Source organism: Neomonachus schauinslandi, chromosome 7, assembly GCF_002201575.2.
Source record: "Neomonachus schauinslandi chromosome 7, ASM220157v2, whole genome shotgun sequence".
NCBI lineage: Eukaryota > Metazoa > Chordata > Mammalia > Carnivora > Phocidae > Neomonachus > Neomonachus schauinslandi.
In genome coordinates, this window is record NC_058409.1 from 98,661,447 (window position 1) to 98,683,630 (window position 22,184).

The 22,184-nt window shown below is 35.2% G+C and overlaps 1 protein-coding gene across 1 annotated transcript; it reads right to left on the minus strand.

The window, feature by feature from the left end:
* Positions 1-1,876: 1,876 nt before the first annotated feature.
* Positions 1,877-2,533, minus strand: LOC110585398 (proteasome subunit alpha type-2-like). The gene has a single exon (XM_044916673.1). It carries the CDS (start codon positions 2,531-2,533, stop codon positions 1,991-1,993), a length of 543 nt encoding a protein of 180 aa, XP_044772608.1. The 3' UTR covers positions 1,877-1,990.
* Between the last annotated feature and the right edge of the window lie 19,651 nt (positions 2,534-22,184).

The following is a 22,184-nucleotide window of genomic DNA, read 5'->3' on the forward strand; positions in this document are numbered from 1 at the left end:
GCTTCTCCCTCTGACCCTCCCCCCTCTCATGTGCTCTCTCTCTCATTCTCTCTCTCAAATAAATAAATAAAATCTTTAAAAAAAAAACCAAAAACTGAATTGTATATTTGAAAGTTACTCAGTAGATTTTAAAAGTTCTCAACACACGCACACACACACACACACACACACACAAACACACACACACAGACTGTAACTATGAGAGGTGATGGATGTGTTAATTAACCTTATTAATAATTATTTTGCAATACATAAATATAAAATCACTGTTTTACACCTTAAACTTACACAACATTATATATCAATTATATCTCAATAAAACTGGAAAAAATGTTTCTTAAGTAGGTTAACATGGTAAGCAATGGAAATAAGTAACATCACATTTAAGAATTCTTTCATGTAGAGATCAAAGACTAATACAGTCATACTATTTGCAAATAATAGTGTTTTAAATGAAATTTCAGTCTGAAATGATAGGTCTCTGGTCTTTCTAATAATTCTGTGGTTTCTTCTGTCTTGACAAACTACTATCTTCATCTTATTATGGTATTTGTTTGAAAGCAACAAAATGTAGATACTGAATTATCTTACTGTCCACAGATGCTTTTATATATCTGAGAGAATGGAGAGAGATAAGTATAAGAAATGGAATATTCAGTCAGTGTCAGAAGATAGAACAGTTTTGAAAAAGCAAAGAGATATAAGAGGATGAGAATTTGAAGAAATGGGACCCACAGGGTCAAATGATCCAGGAGAAATCAGAAAGACTTAGGTTTTGCCAATAGGTGATAAGTAGTGACCCCAAATGAAAAGTTTCTTAAGACTGGTAGGAACAGAAAACAATTGCAAGTGGTTAAGGAATAACTACATGATGAAAATATAGTGACCACACTTTCATATTAATATGGGTTTTTAAAAAAAATTTATTACAAGAACAATATATGCTATAAAATATGCAAACAATGCTGGAGTCTAGAACGATATTTTTGGCAAGCCCGTCCACAAGAAATAGCCACTGTTACAAGTGGCTGTATGGTAGTTCTCACTTTAAAAATATGTACGTTGGGGTGCCTGGGTGGCTTAGTCAGTTAAGCATCCAACTCTTGATTTTGGCTCAGGTCATGATCTCAGGGTTGTGAGATCAATGGTTCTTAAGATTTTCTCTCTCTTTCTGCCCCTGCCCCACCATTTGCACATGCTCTCTCTCTCTCTGGAAAGAAAAAAATGTACATAATTCAAAACATTGTACATACAGTATATTTGTGTAATGATGCAGTGAAGGAAATAGAGAAAAGATTAGCCTTAAAAATATCCATATCATTAAAAGTTTTTTTTTTTTTTTTTAGCATGGAGTGAAGAGTGAAATAGATAGAGGTGGGAATAGTTGATGGATCAAGTTCCAGAAGAAAACTATTAGAGATAGAAATCAGAAGGGAGAATGCTTCATTCCTAAGCAAGAGGAGAAGGAAAAAATAGATTTTAGAGGTAGGTGTATTAAGGAGAAGAAGGGAGCAATAGAGAGTAGCTTGCCAACTGAGCTAAAATGCTACATAAAAATAATATTGGATTTGATAAGATAACACAAGCACACACATACACAGTTTCCTACATTCTGAGTTTAGTCATAGATTCAGACAAGTGGTATCATTATGTTCTCGGCAGAAATGTTCACAGTTCAAGTTTGTTGGACTCTAGGACTCTGTGACTATGGACTCTAAGGACTCTAAGATCTACTGGAAGGAGAGAGAGAGAGAAAGAGAAGAAAGTGTTGAGAGGAAGAGAGTTTTCTCTGTTTATAGAGTAGTGTTTTCGGTCCTTTTTTTTTTTTGGATTTAACAGTTTATTATGATTTATAGGTGTCATTTTAAAACATCAGTCCATTAAACCATGTAGAAATAAGTATGCAAAAAGTCTGCAAAACAAAACATACTTTAAACATGTTTAAGTAGAGGGATTATCTGAAATTCCGGATTTTTCAGTCACTTAGTTATTATGCTATGGCCACCAAGTAATCCTTAACTTCAGTCGGAGTGAGCCTCCTGAATCCAGCTTCATTGCAGATTCCAACCTCTATGTTGTCTTCTGTCATTTGCCCTTCAAAGCTTCCTGTTAGGGTTAATATGGCTGTCTGAATGGCATCTTCAAGTTCCAGGTCTTCATTGTATCTTTTCTCGAGGAAAGTCTTCCCATTCACATAGTTCTTTCCCATTGCTGTAGCTTTCCAGGCAAAGTAAGCTCCAGATGGATCTGACTGAAATAAATCTGGTCGCCCCTCATTCCAACCACAAATTAGTAGGGAAACTCCAAATGGACGAACACCACCTGACTGAGTGTATTCTTGCATCACTGAAGCTACTTTCTGTACCAGCTGAGCTGTGGGAATGGGTTCTTGGTAAATGAGATAGTATTGCTCAGCTAGTTTTCGAGCTCTGTGCATGAGCACTCTGTAATCTGGGCCCATGCCGCTATGCACTTTCAGTCTTTTTAAACACTGGGTTTCTGTAAAATATCTCCTGTGAAAGAAAGTATTCATTTCTAAAAGTGACTGGATAACTATTGTTCATTGTTCTTGGTTAATAGTTTCCAGAAAGATTCCCAGGAGCTGATAGTTTATTCTAAGGATGAGAAAAAGAAAAAACCCTACTATAATAATATAGAACTATCATAAAGGTCCAGACATGTTATTACTGATGGTTCTTCTGATACTTGTAGGTCTGAAGTAATATGAAATGGAGTCTTAGAAAAAAATATCTAGAACCCACTCAAGGAGAACTGTTATCTCCTCTTATTAGCAATTAAAGGAGGGAAACCAAGGGGAGATCTTAAAGATGATGGATCTTTGGTGCATTGTCATGGCATTAGCAAAGAGTGTACTTCTTATCTAATAGGGAGAAAAGTTCAGTTCCGCTGGCCCACAGTTGACTCCCTACAAAGAACTCCATTAAGCCAGTGGTCAATCAAGGCCAGAAGAACTGTGATCGGCTGCACAGGTATTGCCTGTGGTATCTGTGAAAGGATTCAGCATCTCACTATACCATTATTTTATGCTCAAATAAGGATCTCTTTGAATAACTGAATTTGATCATTCAGGACCTTAAGCGGAAGTTTTAATCTTGCTGGATCTAGCCTGCAAGTTTTTGTGTCTCACAAAATATATTTCAAATATGTGAATTAGCAACATTTGAAAGTCAAGAAATTCACAGTAAGTCTAGATTTCTTTCTTCTTATGAAAAAAAAAAAAAGCAAAATATTGTAGCATCAGACCTTCTTCCCACATGGCAGGCATCAACTGTAGGTTGTAAGTTGCTCTTACCTGATTGACCCTGCAGACTTTGGAGACAGTGACCTCTGACGTTGCCAGTGGCCTTAGTTGTATTTTTGTTCCTGAGACAGAAGTAAATTGAATGTGAATGTGACTGACCACTCTTCTACTCCAGGCAATCTCCCCAAGAGTTTTCCTTGGGCAATTCTGTTCTTAGGCAGGAACAATTCTTAGTATGAAAATAAGTTATGATTTGAAGTGCTTATGTATGCTTCACTGAGAGAATCAGGAAGTAGATGTTTTGAGTTGTCTTCTGGATTTCAGGGTTTTTTTTCCTTCTTGTTTCTATAGTAGACAATCATCACTTAAATAGCATTGTTGTGATTATGGCTTGATTGTTTTTAATAATTGTATCTCAAGACAGGTGAAGTAAGAAAATAGTGTGAAATCTACTTGTAATGAGGTGTTACTGTTCTGTGCTGGTAGCCTGAAACTTTGAGAACATTTGTTACCCAGAGATATATTAAAACTGAAATCCCCATAGAAACTAGAAACAGAGAATGGAATAGCAATAAAAAGTCCTAGTTATATGAGGGCTTTATTTAGAAGAATTTATGAAGATCAATTTTATTTAGCATTGTGGCATTGGAGTTTCCTGCAAGAGTTCTTCAGGAGAAGGGTGTTAAGGTAGGAATAAAGCCATTAAGCCATTAATCTTAAACAGCCCTGTGGGGCAGCTGTCAGAAAATCTAATTAACCTGGCCTGAGTCCAAATATTAGGGTATATGAAATTTAGACTAAATCTACAGCCACAAATTATATTGACAGATTTAACCAGCTGAATACACTTCATCAAAAACACTCAAATCACCTTTCAAGTTGTTTACTAAAGAATTCCAAAGTATTTCGAATGGAAATGGGGAAACAAAGTTGATAATACTAACAGCAAGCATTTACTTAATAATGTGTTAAGCATTTTGCACATGTATCTCATTTAATAGTAGCAATCACTCAATAATAGAAGCTCTCAAATTATTCCCATTTGAAAGATGAGAAGCCAAAGTTTAGAAAAACTAAATAAATTGTCTGAGGTCATGTGGATAGTCAGAAAGAGATAAATCTGAGATACAAACTTTCCTGCATGCCTTACTATTCCCTATGTATAAGGGAAGAGTGGGGATTACTTAAACATACTACTATGGTCATCAACAGATTCTATCTTAGTGAGTTAAACAGATTTTTATTTTCCTACTCTATGATGGTCCCTAAGGCATTCATAGTCTAGTGAAATTACTCAGAGACCCATTATTAGCCCTCCAAATTTGACCATTTTATTCTCTGATTCAACATTTTCTGTTTTCTTTCTGTTTTACTAATAATTTGAAGTTGTTTATCAGATGTGACAGAATTTCAATGATGAAGCTCTTTCTCTAGGAAAACCTTATAGATCTCTGCATGCAAAAGTCTCTTAATCTTAAATAGTCTAGTTGATTCTTATAGCAGTAATAATAATGATAACACTGGCAAAAACATCATCAGCAAACATTTTTTAAACACTTATTACGTGCCAGTACAAAGCCTAGGGATTATATACCATCAAATCTTCTATATTAACATGAAAAATTGCCCCCTGCCAAATAATATTCATTCATCCTTAAGAAGTATTTAATGCCATCTACATTCAGAGCAATATATGGAAAATGCAGTCTTCCCCATAGGTTTCTTGTGGAAAGTTTGTGATAAAATATAAATGAACATAAAAACAATAAATTCAGGAGAAGACAATGAATTCACAAGCTTTGAAATAAGATGAACCTGGAGTAGGGTTGCAAGAATAAGGAAATAAAAATGTAGGACATATTGTTAAATTTGAATTTCAGATAAAGGACAGTTTTGTTTTGTTTTTAGTATGAGAATATTCCAATTATTGTGTGTCCTTCCCTAGGTGTGTGACAGTGGACAATTTCTCTAGGTTTCTATTTATCCATTTGTGAAGATTTAGAATTTCTCTAAGTTTCCATTTATCCAGTTGTGACAATTAGAATTCAATGGCATATACGTAGCACTGTGTCTGCCACCAAGTAGGTTACGAATAACCAGTTGATTTTGAACATTTGAAGTATGAGATCCCTAAAGCATGTGAAGTTATTTTTTCCAAATGACTTCTAGCCATTAGCCTTTTAGTAGCTAACAACCAGTCTATGATTGTGGGGAGTTGAAGATCTAGACACTGAGTCTAAAATTAAGGCATTTTGATATCATAATACCCAAACTCTTATTTTATGGATAAGAAAGAAACAGGAAATCAAATAAGCCTGCAGCCAGGATTAGTACATAAACCTTTTCAATATCCATTAAGAGTTCTTTGCAATGCAGCAACTTGTCTTACAGGAAATACTGTTGAAAAACAGTTAATTCAGTAGATTTATGCAAGGATACACACACACACACACACACACACTCACGCACATGCACACACAGAGTGCTGGGTAAGCACAGCAAAATTCCAAATCTCCTTTTATAACTTGAATAATATTTTGTTCTATCATGCAGACACAGCCTCTGGTGGTATTTACCACAGCCTGTGGTATTTACCTAACTACAGCTGAGTTAATAAACACTAGTATTTTTAATCATTGCTAATAAAACGCTCTTCGAGTATGGGTTTTCATCACCAAGCACCATCATCCAGAATGTGAAAATGTGATGCATTTTGTATACTTGCTCAGCAAGCTTTTAAGTAACTTTGACTTCTCACCCTAGTAGTAAAAAATAACTTACCTCATAGCACTGATTTAAGTTCTTGTTGATAATTTATTTTTATCCTAACAAATGCTAAGGTCTTTTCTAATCAATGATGAGCATCTCACTTTTGCTAACACTGAGCTCTTCAATAGGCACTTTGCAAAGTGAGCCTCATTTGCATTCAACTAGTCATCACTCTGCAAGGTGTAATTTGTGTTTCTGATCATGAGTATAATTTTCCATTAACTTTGTTGCAACACAGAACGTAAGTACTGATATTACTTTAACTCTAATCTATTATTTTTAATATATGACATCATTTTAAAAATTCAATCCAAACTTCTTTCTCAGGCTTATGAGCTGTTATTTTTGCAGACATTCAATTCTATTGTTTACTAGCTAAAGAGTTAAAATAACTTATTCTCATCAGAGAGACCTGTATTTATATTTCAGTCCTGATACTAAAATGTATCACATTAGGCAAGCAACTTAAGTACTCTGGACTTCAGATTTCTTATTTGTAAAATGAGCACACTAACAGCATTCATGGCATAGGGATTATGTGAGGATAAAATGAAACAATGCATGGAAAGTACTTTACCTGGTGATGGACACAGATAATACCAAACGTAGTCAATATTTGTTTTCTCTTTTTTCAGTTATCATCATTGTTCTTTTAATTTTTCTCTTATTTTCTTGATTATTCTATCACTATTTTTAGTTTTTTTTACATTTTACATTAGAGAAGATTATTTTATGAAAATATATGTGAATCTTGGAAGGGGTCAGGGGACTTTGGCAGAAGAATTAGGTAATAGAACTCCCTTAGTGGAAGGGAGTTTGTGGAGGAAAAAACAACAACAATGGAACCCAGTGCTATGATCATCCCCCAAAATTGTGCCATTTCCTTTGACACCTTTGTGGCATACTTACTGATAATTGACGAACTGATATATTTCAGTTTGCACATGATTAGGAATAAAAAAAATGGGCTGACCTAGGTGTGATGACACTTAGTCGTTTGGTTCTAGGCCCATAGTTCTGCTGCTAAGCATGGAAAAAGATGGCTATTAGAGGCTGGTATTAGTCATTAGGATGGTCAAAAAGAAAGCACAGAAACTCTCATATGAAGAAATGTGAATGGATTTCAAGTTTAGAAGACATCTAAGTGGACTTCAGAGAAGGTGCTTGACTTGGAAATAGAATTAATTGAGGTCACTTTGAGGTACATCAGTCTAGAAGAAATTTGCTTTCAGGGGCATGAATCTTGATAATTAACACTCATGATGGAAAAAAAGCCTCATTACAATGAAAGCAAGCTAGACTCAATTATTTTGTCAGGTCTGTAGTAGGTAAGATTTGAGAATACATTTCAGAAAGAACTGTTTCCCATTTATTCTTGCTTTCCATCCATTATAACATATATGACTTAAGCAATTAACAAAACAAAAATAACAAGAGTTTTTTGTAAAAAATCGATATAAATATACATGCAGGTTTATGTAGGGAAACTTAAAAGTTATTATTATTATGTAAGATTATGAATGAGATCATTAGGAGCACAGACACTGACAAGACTGAGTTTTAATCTTGGGCCACCACTTAGCAGCTGTGTGAATTTGACTGTTTTTTTTTTATTCTTCTCTACCACAGTTTCATCATCTGTAACATGGGGATAATTATATTACTTACTGCATAGACTTGCTGATAGGATGAAGTGAGTTAATACACATAATATAGCTTAGAACAGAACCCAAGTGCACTGTAATTATTTAATTTTAGCTATTATATCACTGACTGAGATGGTGCAAGCCATTTCTTATATTGCCAATTTTTTTATTAATGCCTTGATATATTATGTATTTTTAAATTCCCTAAATATATTATTTATTCCAATGACTAGAACAGAGAACATAGCAGACAGAGGTTCAGATGGGTTGGTTGGATTAGTAAAGAGCCATTTGAATGTTATAATTTGAATCACACCCAGTAAGGAAAATTTATTTATTTTTTTTATATAATGTGCTTCTTACATACAGTCCTATTAATAAAACAATCTATTTTGGGTTTTTTTTGAGATTTGTGAGGTTTGACAAAATGAATCTCTTCTTCTGGTTTGCTGAGTAGGTCTCAAGAATTGGAAATAATTTTAAAATATGTGACTGACAAGTTTTGAGCCATGTCATCATGACAACCAAACTAAGCAATATATCATTGTGATGAAGATGGCAGAGGAGGTACCAGGAGGGTGGGTAGCAGAAACAAAAAGAAAACAATGGTCTGTGCTGAGATGATCAAATAACTCCAATTATCACTGACACTGATTTAAGGCCAAATTTACTCCCAAAATGCAGCATGCATTTTTTACATAATCATACAAATAATCCATTTACATACAGTGACCTTGTGATGGAAATCATATTTAAAATCTGCAACAAAAACATGTCCTTACTTGTCATTTCATAGTTTAATTTGCAAATGAATAGTAACATACATTTAAAAAGTTGGTGCTTCCTCCCTGTTATGCTACTATTTGCAAATAATAATAATTATTTTCGTGGCAATACTTACTGAGCAGTTACCGTGTGCTAAGTGCCATCCTAAATCTCACCTGTTGTTACTCTTTTAAATTTCCCAGTAATGCTATCAAGTGTACATTTTTATTGCCTTCAGTTATTATTTTTAGGGAACTAAGGCTTAAATTAGTTACTTGGCCAAGGTCACCCAGCTAATACTTGGCAGATCACGACTGAACCCAGGTCTTGATTCTCAGCCTCTATGTAGTACTGCCAGAAATGGTGTGATGGATAGTGAAAGTTGGCCCAGAGCTCAAGGGCCATCTAGTAGTTCTCAGAATATGAGATGTCAACTCTGACCATATAAAATAGCTTTAAGTGGGGGCGCCTGGGTAACTCAGTTGGTTAAGCGACTGCCTTCGGCTCAGGTCATGATCCTGGAGTCCCTGGATCGAGTCCCGCATCGGGCTCCCTGCTCGGCAGGGAGTCTGCTTCTCCCTCTGACCCTCCCCCCTCTCATGTGCTTACTCTCTCTCATTCTCTCTCTCTCAAATAAAAAAAAAATCATAAAATAGCTTTAAGTGATTTATGAAATTGGCATCAAATGATAGTAAAGATGGGGACGTTATTCCCTGTTTAATTCTTTTTTTTCCTTATTTCATTTAAATTCAATTAGTTAACATATAATGTATCATTAGTTTCAGATGTAGAGTTCAGTAATTCATCAGTTGCTTATAATACCCAGTGCTCATTACATCATGTGCCTTCCTTAATGCCCATCACCCTGTTACCCCATCCTTCCAGTCACCTCCCCACTCCCTGCTCAATTCTTGCTCAACCAGAATTATCTTGAGAAAGCATTAGTCTGGTGATTGTTGCTCTAACTCCCTTGAACATGAGATGATTTTTATTTTTTAGAGTGGTCCTAATAATTCATGGTCTTCAGCATCAGGTAACCAACAATGTCTAGATAGAATCAAGCAATATTTAGTTTGTTGCTGATGTATTTTCTTATTTTGTTTAGTTTGTTGTTGGTGCATTTTCTTTTTTTCACGAAAGATTTTATTTATTTACTTGAGAAGAGAGAGAGAGCACGAGCAGGGGGAGAGGGAGATGCAGGCTTCCTGCTGAGCCGGGAGGCTGATGGGGCTTGATCCCAGGGTTCTGGGATCATAACCTGAGCCAAAGGCAGATGCTTAACCAACTGAGCCACCCAGGTGCCCTGGTGTATTTTCTTTCAATAGAAAAAAATTTCATTTGTAGAACTGATATAAAATGAAATTCACTTATGTAAGTAAAGGAATAGTGTAAGTTACATTTGGGTATAGTAATATCCTAATAGAAGTATGAAAACATGTAAAACTTGGAAAAGTTTGTATTTCAAACAGTTTTTGAAATTTTCATACAGCTTTGAGTTTGAATTCTGCCACTCAGTCCAACAACCACACCTACCCCCTGCCACACTGCCCTATCATTGTGTTTTACTGTATAAACCTCAGAAAATCATTTGTCTTAGGATTTACACCTGAAAAGTGGGATATGAGAATACAAATCCTATAGGATTCTTGTCTTATTAAATGTCTAAATATATGTGTAGTGCTTAGTTCAGTGGTAGATATCTTATAGTAGTCATCTGTAGATGGACCGTTAATATTATTATTTGCCAGCTTTTCATTCTCTTTCTTTTTCTGTATCTCATATTGGTTATCTTGGATCAAAAGTTTAATGTCACATTAAGTAAACTTAGAACCAGAAAAAGCTTAACTCTCTGAAACCAACCCCCATCTCTGAATAAAGTTAGGTTTTGTCTAAAATGAGAATACAATTTATCATAACAGTTATTGCAGTACCAAAATTTTAAACCAGATGAAGTACTCAAATTAATTTTAAACAATTATTTAGTATTTTTTCTTACCATATCTATTTTTTCTTTTTCTTTTTTCTTCTTTCCTTTTCTTTTTCCTTTTTTCCCCTTCCTCCCTCCCTTCCTCCCTCCCTCCCTCCCTCCCTTCCTTCCTTCCTTCCTTCCTTCCTTCCTTCTTTCCTACCACAAGTCAGTCTAATTATGCATGGTCATATATAACCTGAACCATACGGCTAATCAGAATGTGACAGCCCTGTCATCAAGTATAATAAGGGTCAAGAAATTAAGGTTTCTTATAGATACTTCTTATAAGAGATATTCTGGAATTCACTGAAAAAAACTGAATGGTGATGAGCTATCATTTTATGGTATTAGTAACATCAAGTGCCAGAATAGTTTTTCTCTTCTGCTTCTGATGGGGTGAAATCTGGTTGCATGGAAACAAATGTTTGAATTCCACAGAGACCTAAAATTAATACTTTTTTTTTTCTGGTTACAAGGCCTTTGCATGTGAACATATATCTGACTGGAATAAGTTATAACCCCACCTAGATTTTTTTTCTTTTACTTTACAGTAGTGCTTCTTATTGTACTTATGAATTACCTCATATCTGGAGACTTTGTTCAAAGGCAGACTCTGGTTTAGTAAGTCTGGAATATGCCCTGGGATTCTGGATTTCACAGAAGCTTCTAAGTAGTGTAGATGTTGATCCACAGACCATATTTTGACAGGCAGGCATTTTATCACCTCCTTAGAAAGACCTTCCATGCTCTTGCCATTTAAAGTAATTCTCTTCCTAATATTATTTTGCTTGTTTATGATTTGCTTGTCTGTCATCTCTAGATTATAAACTTCACAAGGTCGGCGACCATGTTACGTTGCTCATGATATCTCTAGTACCTGACACCTTGTAGTTGCCTACGAAACAGATAAATAAATGAACAGTTACTTCTGGATTGTTTCAGTGTGTCACAGTATCTAGATCAGCAGTTCTCAAATTTTAGCATGCATCGGGAACCCGCATGGGCTTGCTAAAATGCAGATTGCTGAACTCCCCCATGCAGTTTCTGACTCAATAGGTCTAGAGTGGAGCCTGAGAATTTGCAATTCTAAGTTTGCAGGTGTGGCTGAGGATGCTGGTCCAGAAACTGCACTTTGAGAACTGACCTATAATAAAAGAACTTAATAGTAATTGTTCTCAGAAGATGATGTTGGAATGCTGATTCCATCTCTGAGGAAATATCCAAGCCCTTTAATTTCCCTGCTTATTTAGCACTTAGGATTCAGTTTTCGGGATTCACCTAACAATTGTAGTATGGATTTCATGAATGTGTAATTATCATTTATTTTATTATCCATATACATGTATATATATATATCCATATACGTCTATGTCTGTGTGTGTGTATATATATATATATATATATATATATATATATATATATATATACTTGAAAAAAAATATACGTACTCTTGAAAAAAGAAAGGGAAGAAGAGCTGTCCTTGCATCAGATCTCCTTATAGATTGTAGTCACACCAGGCTCCTTTTAAGTCTCCCGTCATGTCCCTCACACACTGCCTTTTTCTGACATTTTGCAAGCATCCGGGCTGGCCCTTGAGATCATTCACTCTGTTTGACTCGCCTGGTTTGGTTTCCTTCACAATAGCTCAGAGCCCAACACAACTTCTCTTTCCTTTCTTGTTCTCCCTCTCTCTTTTTTTAAGCATTCAAAGCCTTACCTTCTTGCTCAAATTATGTTGTTTTTTTTCTTTCCTCTTTGTATTGATGAAGCATCTCTGGAAAGTGGAGGAGACTGAATAGTTGCTGTATAAGCTTTCTGGTGCATGGAGACACATTGAAGTCATTATTGTAAAGTGCATTGTGAATTTTAAGAAGGACTATATGATATCTCATTCTTCCTTTAATTATCTTCAGCAAATACTAACATGGGTAATGAGAATTAGAATTTTGGCCACAAGCAGGATGTGAAATTGTATTTTCATTTAAATATTGATTAATAAAAGGTATTTTGAAGAGAAATTAAGCATCAATTCAATGTAAAATTTAGATCAGCAAGCATTTTTTAAGATGTGTGTTTTAATAGATGGCACATTAAAGTTTGATTTAAAGCTGTCAGGAACATCTGACTAAAGATAATGTAAATAAATTCAACAAAATGCATTGTTTTCCCCCCAAAAAACACAGGCGTAATGAAGGTGACAGTTTTATTTGTAAAGTTAAAGTTTTAGTGTTATATATTAAGTTCCATTGCAATATTTTTTCCTACAAGTCTCCTTCCACATAAAGATGAGATGAAGTTGTGATGAAAATTATTGCTTAAATGACATGTGAAAGAATTGAAAAATTATCATTTGAATAAGAAATACTTTGTGATCCCAACTCAGTTCTCTGAACTGTATTTTATTTTGTCTATGTTTTATCATTTATTATTATCATTTTTAAAGATTTTATTTATTTGAGAGAGACAGAGCATGAGCAGGAGGGAGGAGGCAGAGGGAAAGGGAGAAGCAGACTCCCTGCTGAGCAGGGAGCCTGATGACTGGGGCTGGGGGTTTGGGGGGCTCAATCCTAGGATTTGGAGATCACAACCAGAACCAAAGACAGATGCTTAACTGACTGAGCCACCCAGGTGCCCCTAGCGTTTATTCTTATATCATTTCCTAAGTTGTTATCTGATTAGCTTTGTAGAAAATAATGCCTTTGTAGATTAGGATACTTGATTTTTAAGATTTAGGATACATGATGTAGTGAGGAAATAAAAGAGACATGTCTTTGGCATTTAATATTTATCATCTTTTTGGAAAATTTTTAGTTCTGAAGGAGCCAGATATGAAATAAAATGTGAAGTGGAAGTCATAGGTCTGCCATATTATTACAGGTTTATTTGAACTAATTACAGCATAAATGCCACATTGGTTTTCAGTGATTCATTTGCTGGACCGTTCTTCAAGCAGGCAGGAGAAAGCTGCTAGAGACATTTTCAGTAGTGCTGAGACTCTTTAATTAAACTCTGGTTGATGTTCCAGAACCTCTCTTCAGAGCCTGGGGGAATAATAATACTTATTTACAAGGCACCTTTCACCCTAAGGCTTTCAGGTCTCCTTATTACAGTCAGTATACCAGACTGCCCTAAAATGGAAAAGCAAACATTCTGTCTGAATTGATAGCAAGTGCATATGTTTTTGTGTGAATGTGAATCTTACTGATTAAAATGCTCCAGATTCCATTCTGTCTTTAATACTCATCAAAATAATCCAACCTATAAAGAGATAGTGAGGGAAAAAATTAGGACTCTTTCTGTTCCTGACAAGCTTTTATCCTCACTCCCTTCCTATGACTACATACTTATAAATCTGATTAGGTAAACTAGAAATGTCTGAGAGAATTCAATAACTTCCCTAGTTTTTAATCCCAGGAAGGAATCTATTTCTTTGCCTATTTAACTACTTATATGTAACTATGTGTTCTGTCTCTTTATCCTACCCCCTAAACTTATTCCAGGAATATTTCAGGTGGCTTATAAAAAGACATATAATAAAGAATGAATACATTTTTTAAAAGGCTAAAAAATGAGGCAAAGAAAAATAAAGATATGGAAATAATACAGAACTATGTGTTAAGATGCTCTATAAAATACATGCACTTTAACTGATGTAGACAGGCTGGGTCCAAGGACCCAGAGGGGGTCTCATCCAGCCAAGAGGGTCTTTGGCTTTGCACAGGATAGAAATCAAATGTGAGTCAGAGAAAGTAAAAACAAAGTTCCTCAAATAGAGTAAGTGACAGGTAGAGAATAGCAGATGGACTATCTGAGAGACTCAGAAAGGAAAGGAGAATGAATCTCATCTTTTCTCGGGGTTAGGGGTTTATATGGAAAAAGAAGTCTAGGATACATGTTCCTTAGGCATCCAGGGTAGACTCCAATCAAACACATGTCAGGTGAACAAGAGGAGTTATTCTATAAATTCCTAAAGGTAAGGGGTTTTAATGCCAGGATCAGCTTCATTTGTTTGAAACTCATGTCCTAGGCTCCAAACACCTAATAACATTCAAGAAGAGCCAGATCCTGCTCTGTCTCTACTGTTTGTCTACTAGGCTCCATTTCTGAATAAGCCAAGAAATATATGCCCCAAAGTCAATTTTATTGCATGATAATTTAATTTAATTAACAAAATAATAAAAATACATTATTTTTTCTAATATCATCTAGTGCTGCAAATACATCACCATCATTTTTTACTTATGTACAGTCCACCTGTACCCTAGCCACACCATATACTTTGTTCTTCCCTGAAACATCACATTTCTGGTCAACTACTTCACTTTTTATGGGCAGTGCCCAGTATGTGTATGTCCCCTCTGCCTCTGAGAATTCTAGGTATGCTTCATGCCTCTACTTTTATACCATGGCTTTCATGAAGACTTCCTCAATCTGGCAATTTGGAATTCATCTTAGCCTCCTTTGAGCTTTCATAGAATGTTTAATTAATTAATTTATTTATTTTTAAAGATTTTTTATTTATTTATTTGAGAGAGAGAGAATGAGAGAGAGAGCACATGAGAGGAGGGAGGGTCAGAGGGAGAAGCAGACTCCCTGCTGAGCAGGGAGCCCGATGCGGGACTCGATCCAGGGACTCCAGGATCATGACCTGAGCCGAAGGCAGTCGCTTAACCAACTGAACCACCCAGGCGCCCGAATGTTTAATTTATTTATTTTGTGTTTTATTATGCATGCATATCTTCCCCTACTGAAATCATAACCTTCTTAAAAGGAGTAATCATCTAGTAATCACACTTCTTGTTTCAGTTCTTTTTTGGAATAAGGTACAGCACAAGTACATATATAAATAAGTAATCTTTGCTTTCTTGTTAGATCTGGAATAATGCCCCTTACACATAAGATATACGATAGATGTTTCCTTTATAAATAAATGGGTGGTGAATAGCAGACAGAGTAAGCAGGCTAGGGAGTGTTGGAAATGTTATCCCATACAGTACACTTATAGGAAGATTATCATTAGCAATAATGTGTTATTACAAATATCATTCTGATCAGGTAATGTCAACATATATTTATGGCGCACCTGCACATACCACCCAAAACCAAATTTTCATCTTATTCACCTGCTCAAATTTCAGTGTCTGCTTGGTGTGTTAAAGATTTAAAGCTTCATTTTTTTTTTTTGCATTTGTGACATTTTTATTATCTGTGCTCTTTATCAAATAAAGTAACATACATATCTGAATATATGAATACTCTACTTCTTGGTATTCCCTATGGTTCTCCCTCCCTTTTCCCTCTCTTCCATGGTCCCTCCCTCCCTCCCACCCATCTTTCCTTCCTTCCTTCCTTCCTTCCTTCCTTCCTTCCTTCCTTCCTTCCTTCCTTCCTTCCTTCCTTCCATTCTTCCTTCCTTCCTTCCTTTCTTCCTTTCTTCCTTCCTTCCTTCATTCTTCTTTATTCTCCCTTTCTTCTCTGCTTTCCCCATCATTCTCTCTTCCTTTTCCCTCCTGTACTACCTTTATCTCTTCCTTCCCATTTCCTTTCCTTTGGGTCCTTTTTTCTCTTTAATATTTCTTCTTGCTTACTGTGTGCTGCATCTTGATCTGAGAATGCCACAAACACTATGAAATAGTTACTGTGCTTAAGGAGCTCACCGTTTAGAGTAAGTCAGGTCATTTTTTTTCTTTTTTTAATTTATTTTCTCAGTAGGAATCGTGCTTATTCTCAATTGTGGTACAACCCATCATTACTTTTGCTCAGTCTTCACCTGATACCTGCATGAATGTTATCCTCATGCCCTTCATTCATGCTTTCTCAGGAATGGAGGAAGCTTTCATAACCATCCTCACAGCAGATGCAAGCTGCCCTACATTTGCTGCTCTGCATTTCATTTCTTTAGTTCTTTACAGTATGTCACCATTAGTGTTCTTGAGTCAGTTGTTTTATATGTGCCTGTCACATGTTGCTCAAAGTTATTGGGTAGTTTTTATACAAGTCCTCATTGTTTCTAGCATAGGTCCTCATGGGTGATTTGCTTAATCAATTGAACACTTAAGATATTGAAGGGAACTAAGCCAGAAGGAAAGAAAAGGCCTTTTAGAATGAGTGGAAACAAAAGTTGACTTAGAAATACTTGTGATTTTTTTTAAAAAGATTTATTTATTTATTTTTAGAGAGTGGGGAGGGGCAGAAGGAGAGGGGCAGAACGGGAGAGAGAGAATCCTAAGCTGGGTCCGCACCCAGTGCAGAGCCCAACGTGGGGCTCGATCTCACAACCCTGAGATCATGACCTGAGATCACAACCTGAGCCAAAACCAAGAGTCGAATGTTTAACCAACTCCACCACCCAGGAGCCCCTGTGAATTTTTTTTTTTTTAAGTAGAATTGTGTACAATGAACTCTGGAAGTATAGCATCAGATATCACTAGTGCTTATGGGTATAGGATTTGGGGACTTTTATTCTCTTCTGTGCACATTCTATATTGCACAGCTATTTTTAAATATGTATATACTAGTTTTCTTAAAATAAGTAAATTAAGTTTCATAAACTTACTAATTTGTCATATTGTGTGCTGAAGTATGTATGCCAGAATAAAAACTTTTCCTAATGGATTTTGAATTTCCAAAGACAAACTGCATATGTTTTGCCTCTAGGGAATACTCTAGGTTATCAATACAAATATAGAAGACAGATATATGGCTGCTTTGTGAAAGAAATTTCACTCTCTATTTCACCCTGTTCAAGGACATTATTATTCATTGTTTAACAATAGAGGGCAGTAGAATAATGGCTCACAGAATTTATTTTAGGCTAAACTAACCATGTCCCTCATTCTAACCTCTAGAAAAATCATCAAAATAGGTCTAACATGTTTATAAGGGAAGAAAAGTCAGCATCATGATTTTTGCTTTTAATTTGCCAGAATGCGTGTTTACTCAGAGAGGAAAAGGCAGTTTGGAGGTATTCAGAATCGGGCGCTCTTTCTTTGACTTTGCGTTAACTTTTCTGGGTTTTGAAGTTTCCATCAGAACATTAATGAGCAATATTTACATTTTCCATCAATCTCGTCAAGAGGTATGCCTATTCACAAATTTAGAGAAATAGAAAATCAGTTTAAACCAGCTTCAAAATACTTAATGGTTGTTGGCAAAATAACACCTTAAGCAACTGAATTAAACAATTTGTGTTCAAATGTGCTTGCACATATAGGTTATGTAAAACTCAACTATTGCAAGCTAAGTGTCCTCAGGTGTGAGACTAACAGAGTGCAGCCCAGGGAAATTCTGATTAAAGAGGCATCTACCCGTGCCATGCCGAGCCATATAGGAGCCTAAGGCAAAAGACAACTCAGTACTCTGATCCTCTTTATTCAAAATTCTGATGTTTTGTTTATCATGGACTTATAATATTAATTTTGATTTTAAAAATTTATTGAAATATTTATCTTGATTACTTCTTTTTCTTTCTTTTTTTTTTGACACTGCTTAAATGTCTCTGAGGTATCTCACTCCCCTCATCCTAAGTCCCAGCCCTAGTAGCTACTCAAACCAATATACTGTTGAGTCACAGCAACATAAGAGAACATTGAGATGAGGTGGAATGATAGAAAGGGAAATAAAAGGTGAATTCAAGACTCAGAAAGACTGTCATCAACAGAGTAACCTGCTGTGCAGAATTCTTGGTCTGATACATAATGAAATATTATCTCATTAAGTCATGCTTCAATCCTATTTAGAATTCATCTGTCTCTTTTTCAAGAACAAGTATGAACTTCTACTTTGATCATATATTTCTCTATATCTGTATTATAAAATGTACTGGTTTAATTTCTTATTTCAGAGAGAAAAACAAACTAAATTCATGCCTTTCTTTTGTCATCTTCTCTCTTCTTCAGAACGTGGTCATCTTCTCAGACCCTATCCTATCCTAAGAAAAACGACATTAGTGCCGATAATACTTGATCTTCTGGGAAAACTCTAACTTACCTACTAACTTCAAGCAATCTGATGCGTCATCGGACTTCCCCCTAAGTCTTATCAACAGAGCAAAATATAAAAGAGATAAAGAAGGAAGGAAGGAAAGAAGAAAGAAAGAAGGAAATAAAGAAAAGTTAGTTAGTTAGTGGTTTAAAATAGGCTTAGCCAGTTAAGGCAGTGGAGTGAATTCTGGCTATCCCCATCTTGGATTTAACAGATGACTCTTAGGAGTTTGAATTGCACACCTTAGAAAAAATATTTTTTAATGAGCTGAGAGAAAAATAATTCTACACTCAACTAAGTTGTGCAGTTGTTGTGTTCCCTAGTTGGAGAATCATATTACAGGCTTAGAAAAGTCTGGCACATTTTCCCTGGGGAACTAACCTAGCATTTCCCAAAAATGTTTGACACTGAAAGAAAATTTTCTTTTAAAATATAATCCCAACGCAAATATTTCATAGAATTACTATTCTGAGAAATACAATTCAGGAAATGTTGACCTTTATTCAGAATATAAAGGCCTTAATTATAACTTGATGCACGTTTTGGGTATGGTTCTGAATAATAGAAACATAATGATAATAATAATAAACACAGTAACTAACATTTGTAGAATATTGAGTTTTTCTCTGGTTGGGACATTTAGAGAACAGATATCTTAACTGACTTCCCCTCTCCTCTCCTTATATTGTTCCCTTCTTTTGTCAAAGTATTAACATTAAAAAAAAATTGCACATCGCAAGTTAGAACATATCTGAGTTACCAAAATATGAATGTAAAAAGTATTCCTGATGAGGCCTGGGGTACAACGGGCATTTCAAAGTTAATACAAACTATTTTCTTTATGGCCTAAATTTGTATTGCACTGTACCACTCTCTCTTAGTTCTGACCAGTTATATCTATATTATAGTTGTGCATCTCTTATCTATTTCACAAGATGAATAGTTTCATGAAAGGGAGAAGTTTCTGTTTCACATGCATTGGATTATTACTACTGTATTCTCTGCAGCTCATCTTAATACCTGATGTAGGGTAGGCCTGCACAAAGTACTTACTGAATAAACAAATTTCTAGAATTTTGCTTCCTCAAATTTTAGACATGATACTGTCTTTTAGATGATAATTTGTTTTTCATTAGAGACCCTACTTGTATTTATTCAATTAGAAACATGTGGTGCAAAAGGATGACTCAATAGGTCTAAAATTCAGTTTTATATTTAGTAGAAGGAATTTGTGCAGGAAGAGATTGTCTTCTATTTATTGTTTCCCATACCCTAGAAAGAGATTGGTTTTATATTTTCTTGATAAAGAAAATCTAAAGTTATGCATTGTTTTGCCATTTCAGAATCTTAGAGCATATCCCACATTCAGGTGACCAAGAAGGGGATCCTTAGGTGGTGCCAAATGGCAGAATCATCCTTTAACAAGTCTCAGACATTTTTTTGCCATGGATAATCAAAGATTATCAGGTCATAATGTGATTGCTTAAATTTTTCTGTATGTCTTCCCAACATTCAGTAGTAGAGTGAAATAGAATGGTTGAATTGATGGGAACTTCTAGTTGATGAGACCTTTTTGAAGTTGTATCTGTAGACACTATCTCTGCACATATGACAGTGGTCACAAAGACTCTTGCCAATGCAGCAAAATGATGCTTTTGAGACTACATCTACACTGGCAGCAATGGAGAGTTTCCTTTTTCAACTCATTATTGTCATCACCAACTATCTATCCCCTTTGATGATATTCTTTCTTGATTTGAGAAAGCAAAAGCCTGGTTTGTATAATTCTTTTTTTCTGATAAGTGATCTCATCTCACTAGAAGCTAGCTAGGTTGTATTAAATACATACACACACACATTGTGTGTGTGTGTGTGTGTGTGTATAGTCATATTTATATATTTATAGGCATATATATATATATGCATATAAAACAAACCAGTTCACAATTTCATTCATTAGATGTTAACCTACTTTAAGTATTCATTTCTTGAAACTAATTCTTAGTTCTATTTTCAAGAGGCAGTTCATTTGTGTTTTAAATTATAGGCCAATAATTCTTGCTGGAAAGGAACAAGAGAGTTATTATAAATAAAAACTGACTCATAAATATACTGACCCAACATCTAATAACACTGACCTACTTGCAGTGTATATTTAATTAAAATAGCATTAGACAGAACAAAATTAACCTCAGAGAATAACCAAAGCAAATGGCTATAATAAATGCAATTACCTATTACTATTGTTATACACTGAAAGATTTTCATCAATATCTTCTGAAAGATAATTGCCTAATAAAATTCAGACGTAAAATGTTTCTCCCTGAATATTTAATTTTTTTAGTCTTCAGGATGAGAGTTGTTTTTTGTTTTTGTTATTGTTTAAGTCTGAACTTTTTTTGACATCGCTTACAAAGGAGATACTTGAATGATTAAATAAACCTACACAACACATGAAGGAAGATGGGCCACTTGAGAAGATATAAATTAAATCCCTTAAATTTAAAAAGAAGGCAGACCAAGTTGTTTTTAAACTTTCTAACAAGGAAGAATGAAAAATAAGCATAACTGGCATAGAAAATGTAGGTGGGTATAAATGTTGGGTATTAATAAGTATATTTAACAACTCAGCTCATTTGCACTCCCTCAGGGTAGCACTAGAACAATTAGACATAGCTTCAACATGACATCAACAAAGAAATATTACCAGAATTTAAGAAAAGAAAAGAGAAAAAGGTTATGATAAAATCTTTTGATGTTGATAAGTTTAGGTTCTTTTATTCTGATGGTAGAACATAGCATTCTAGGGCGCCTGGGTGGCTCAGTTGGTTAAGCGACTGCCTTCGGCTCAGGTCATGATCCTGGAGTCCCTGGATCGAGTCCCGCATCGGGCTCCCTGCTCGGCAGGGAGCCTGCTTCTCCCTCTGACCCTCCCCCCTCTCATGTGCTCTCTGTCTCTCTCATTCTCTCTGTCTCAAATAAATAAATAAAATCTTTAAAAAAAAAAAAAAAAAAAAAGAACATAGCATTCTAAAGCTGTTTTAAATGCTGTATTTCTTTTCATAGTTCATAAGCATTTCTGGAAACTCTCCTCAAGAAAAATTCCAAAGTAAGTAAATTAAACATTTTATAGTATCACTCCTTGTTTTTGAGAATTATAGGCTAGTGCTTTTGCTACCGTGTAGGGTTTTGTTTGTTTGTTTTTAGTTGAATATAGGTAATTACATATTAGAATGCAGAAAGGTAGGCAATTTGGCCACTTGGTTGCAACTATTATGTAAATGGACTCAGTTTCATCTTTCAGGACAGAACGCAAAATTCCTTCAGGAAAAGTAACCCTTTAAACATCTTGAAACTGCTCTTTCACAGGTACTTTAGACCAATTGCATACGGGAGCTCATCTCTTGCTCATGAGGTCATAGGAGGATCCCAGATCCCCCCCTTCACAGCACATATTCAATACATCCCAAATAGGGAAAATATTACATTTGGAAATATACTAGTACTATCAAAATATTTCTTTAACTGTATAAATTAAAACAGATGTGACAGTAGTATTAATTCTGTAACATTTTAAAATTGAAGGTTTCAAGGTTGTGGGGAGAGGCTTAAGAAAACCCTTATCTCAAGAAGAGGTTGCACAGATGATAGTAATGTCCCAATATTAGAAAAGCAACACTGTCTTCCAAAGGGGATTATGTCTATCTTACCACTGAAAACCCAGTGCCTGGCATGATTGACTGGCACATAGTAAGCACTCAAAAAAATGTTTATTGCTTGACAGCATTAG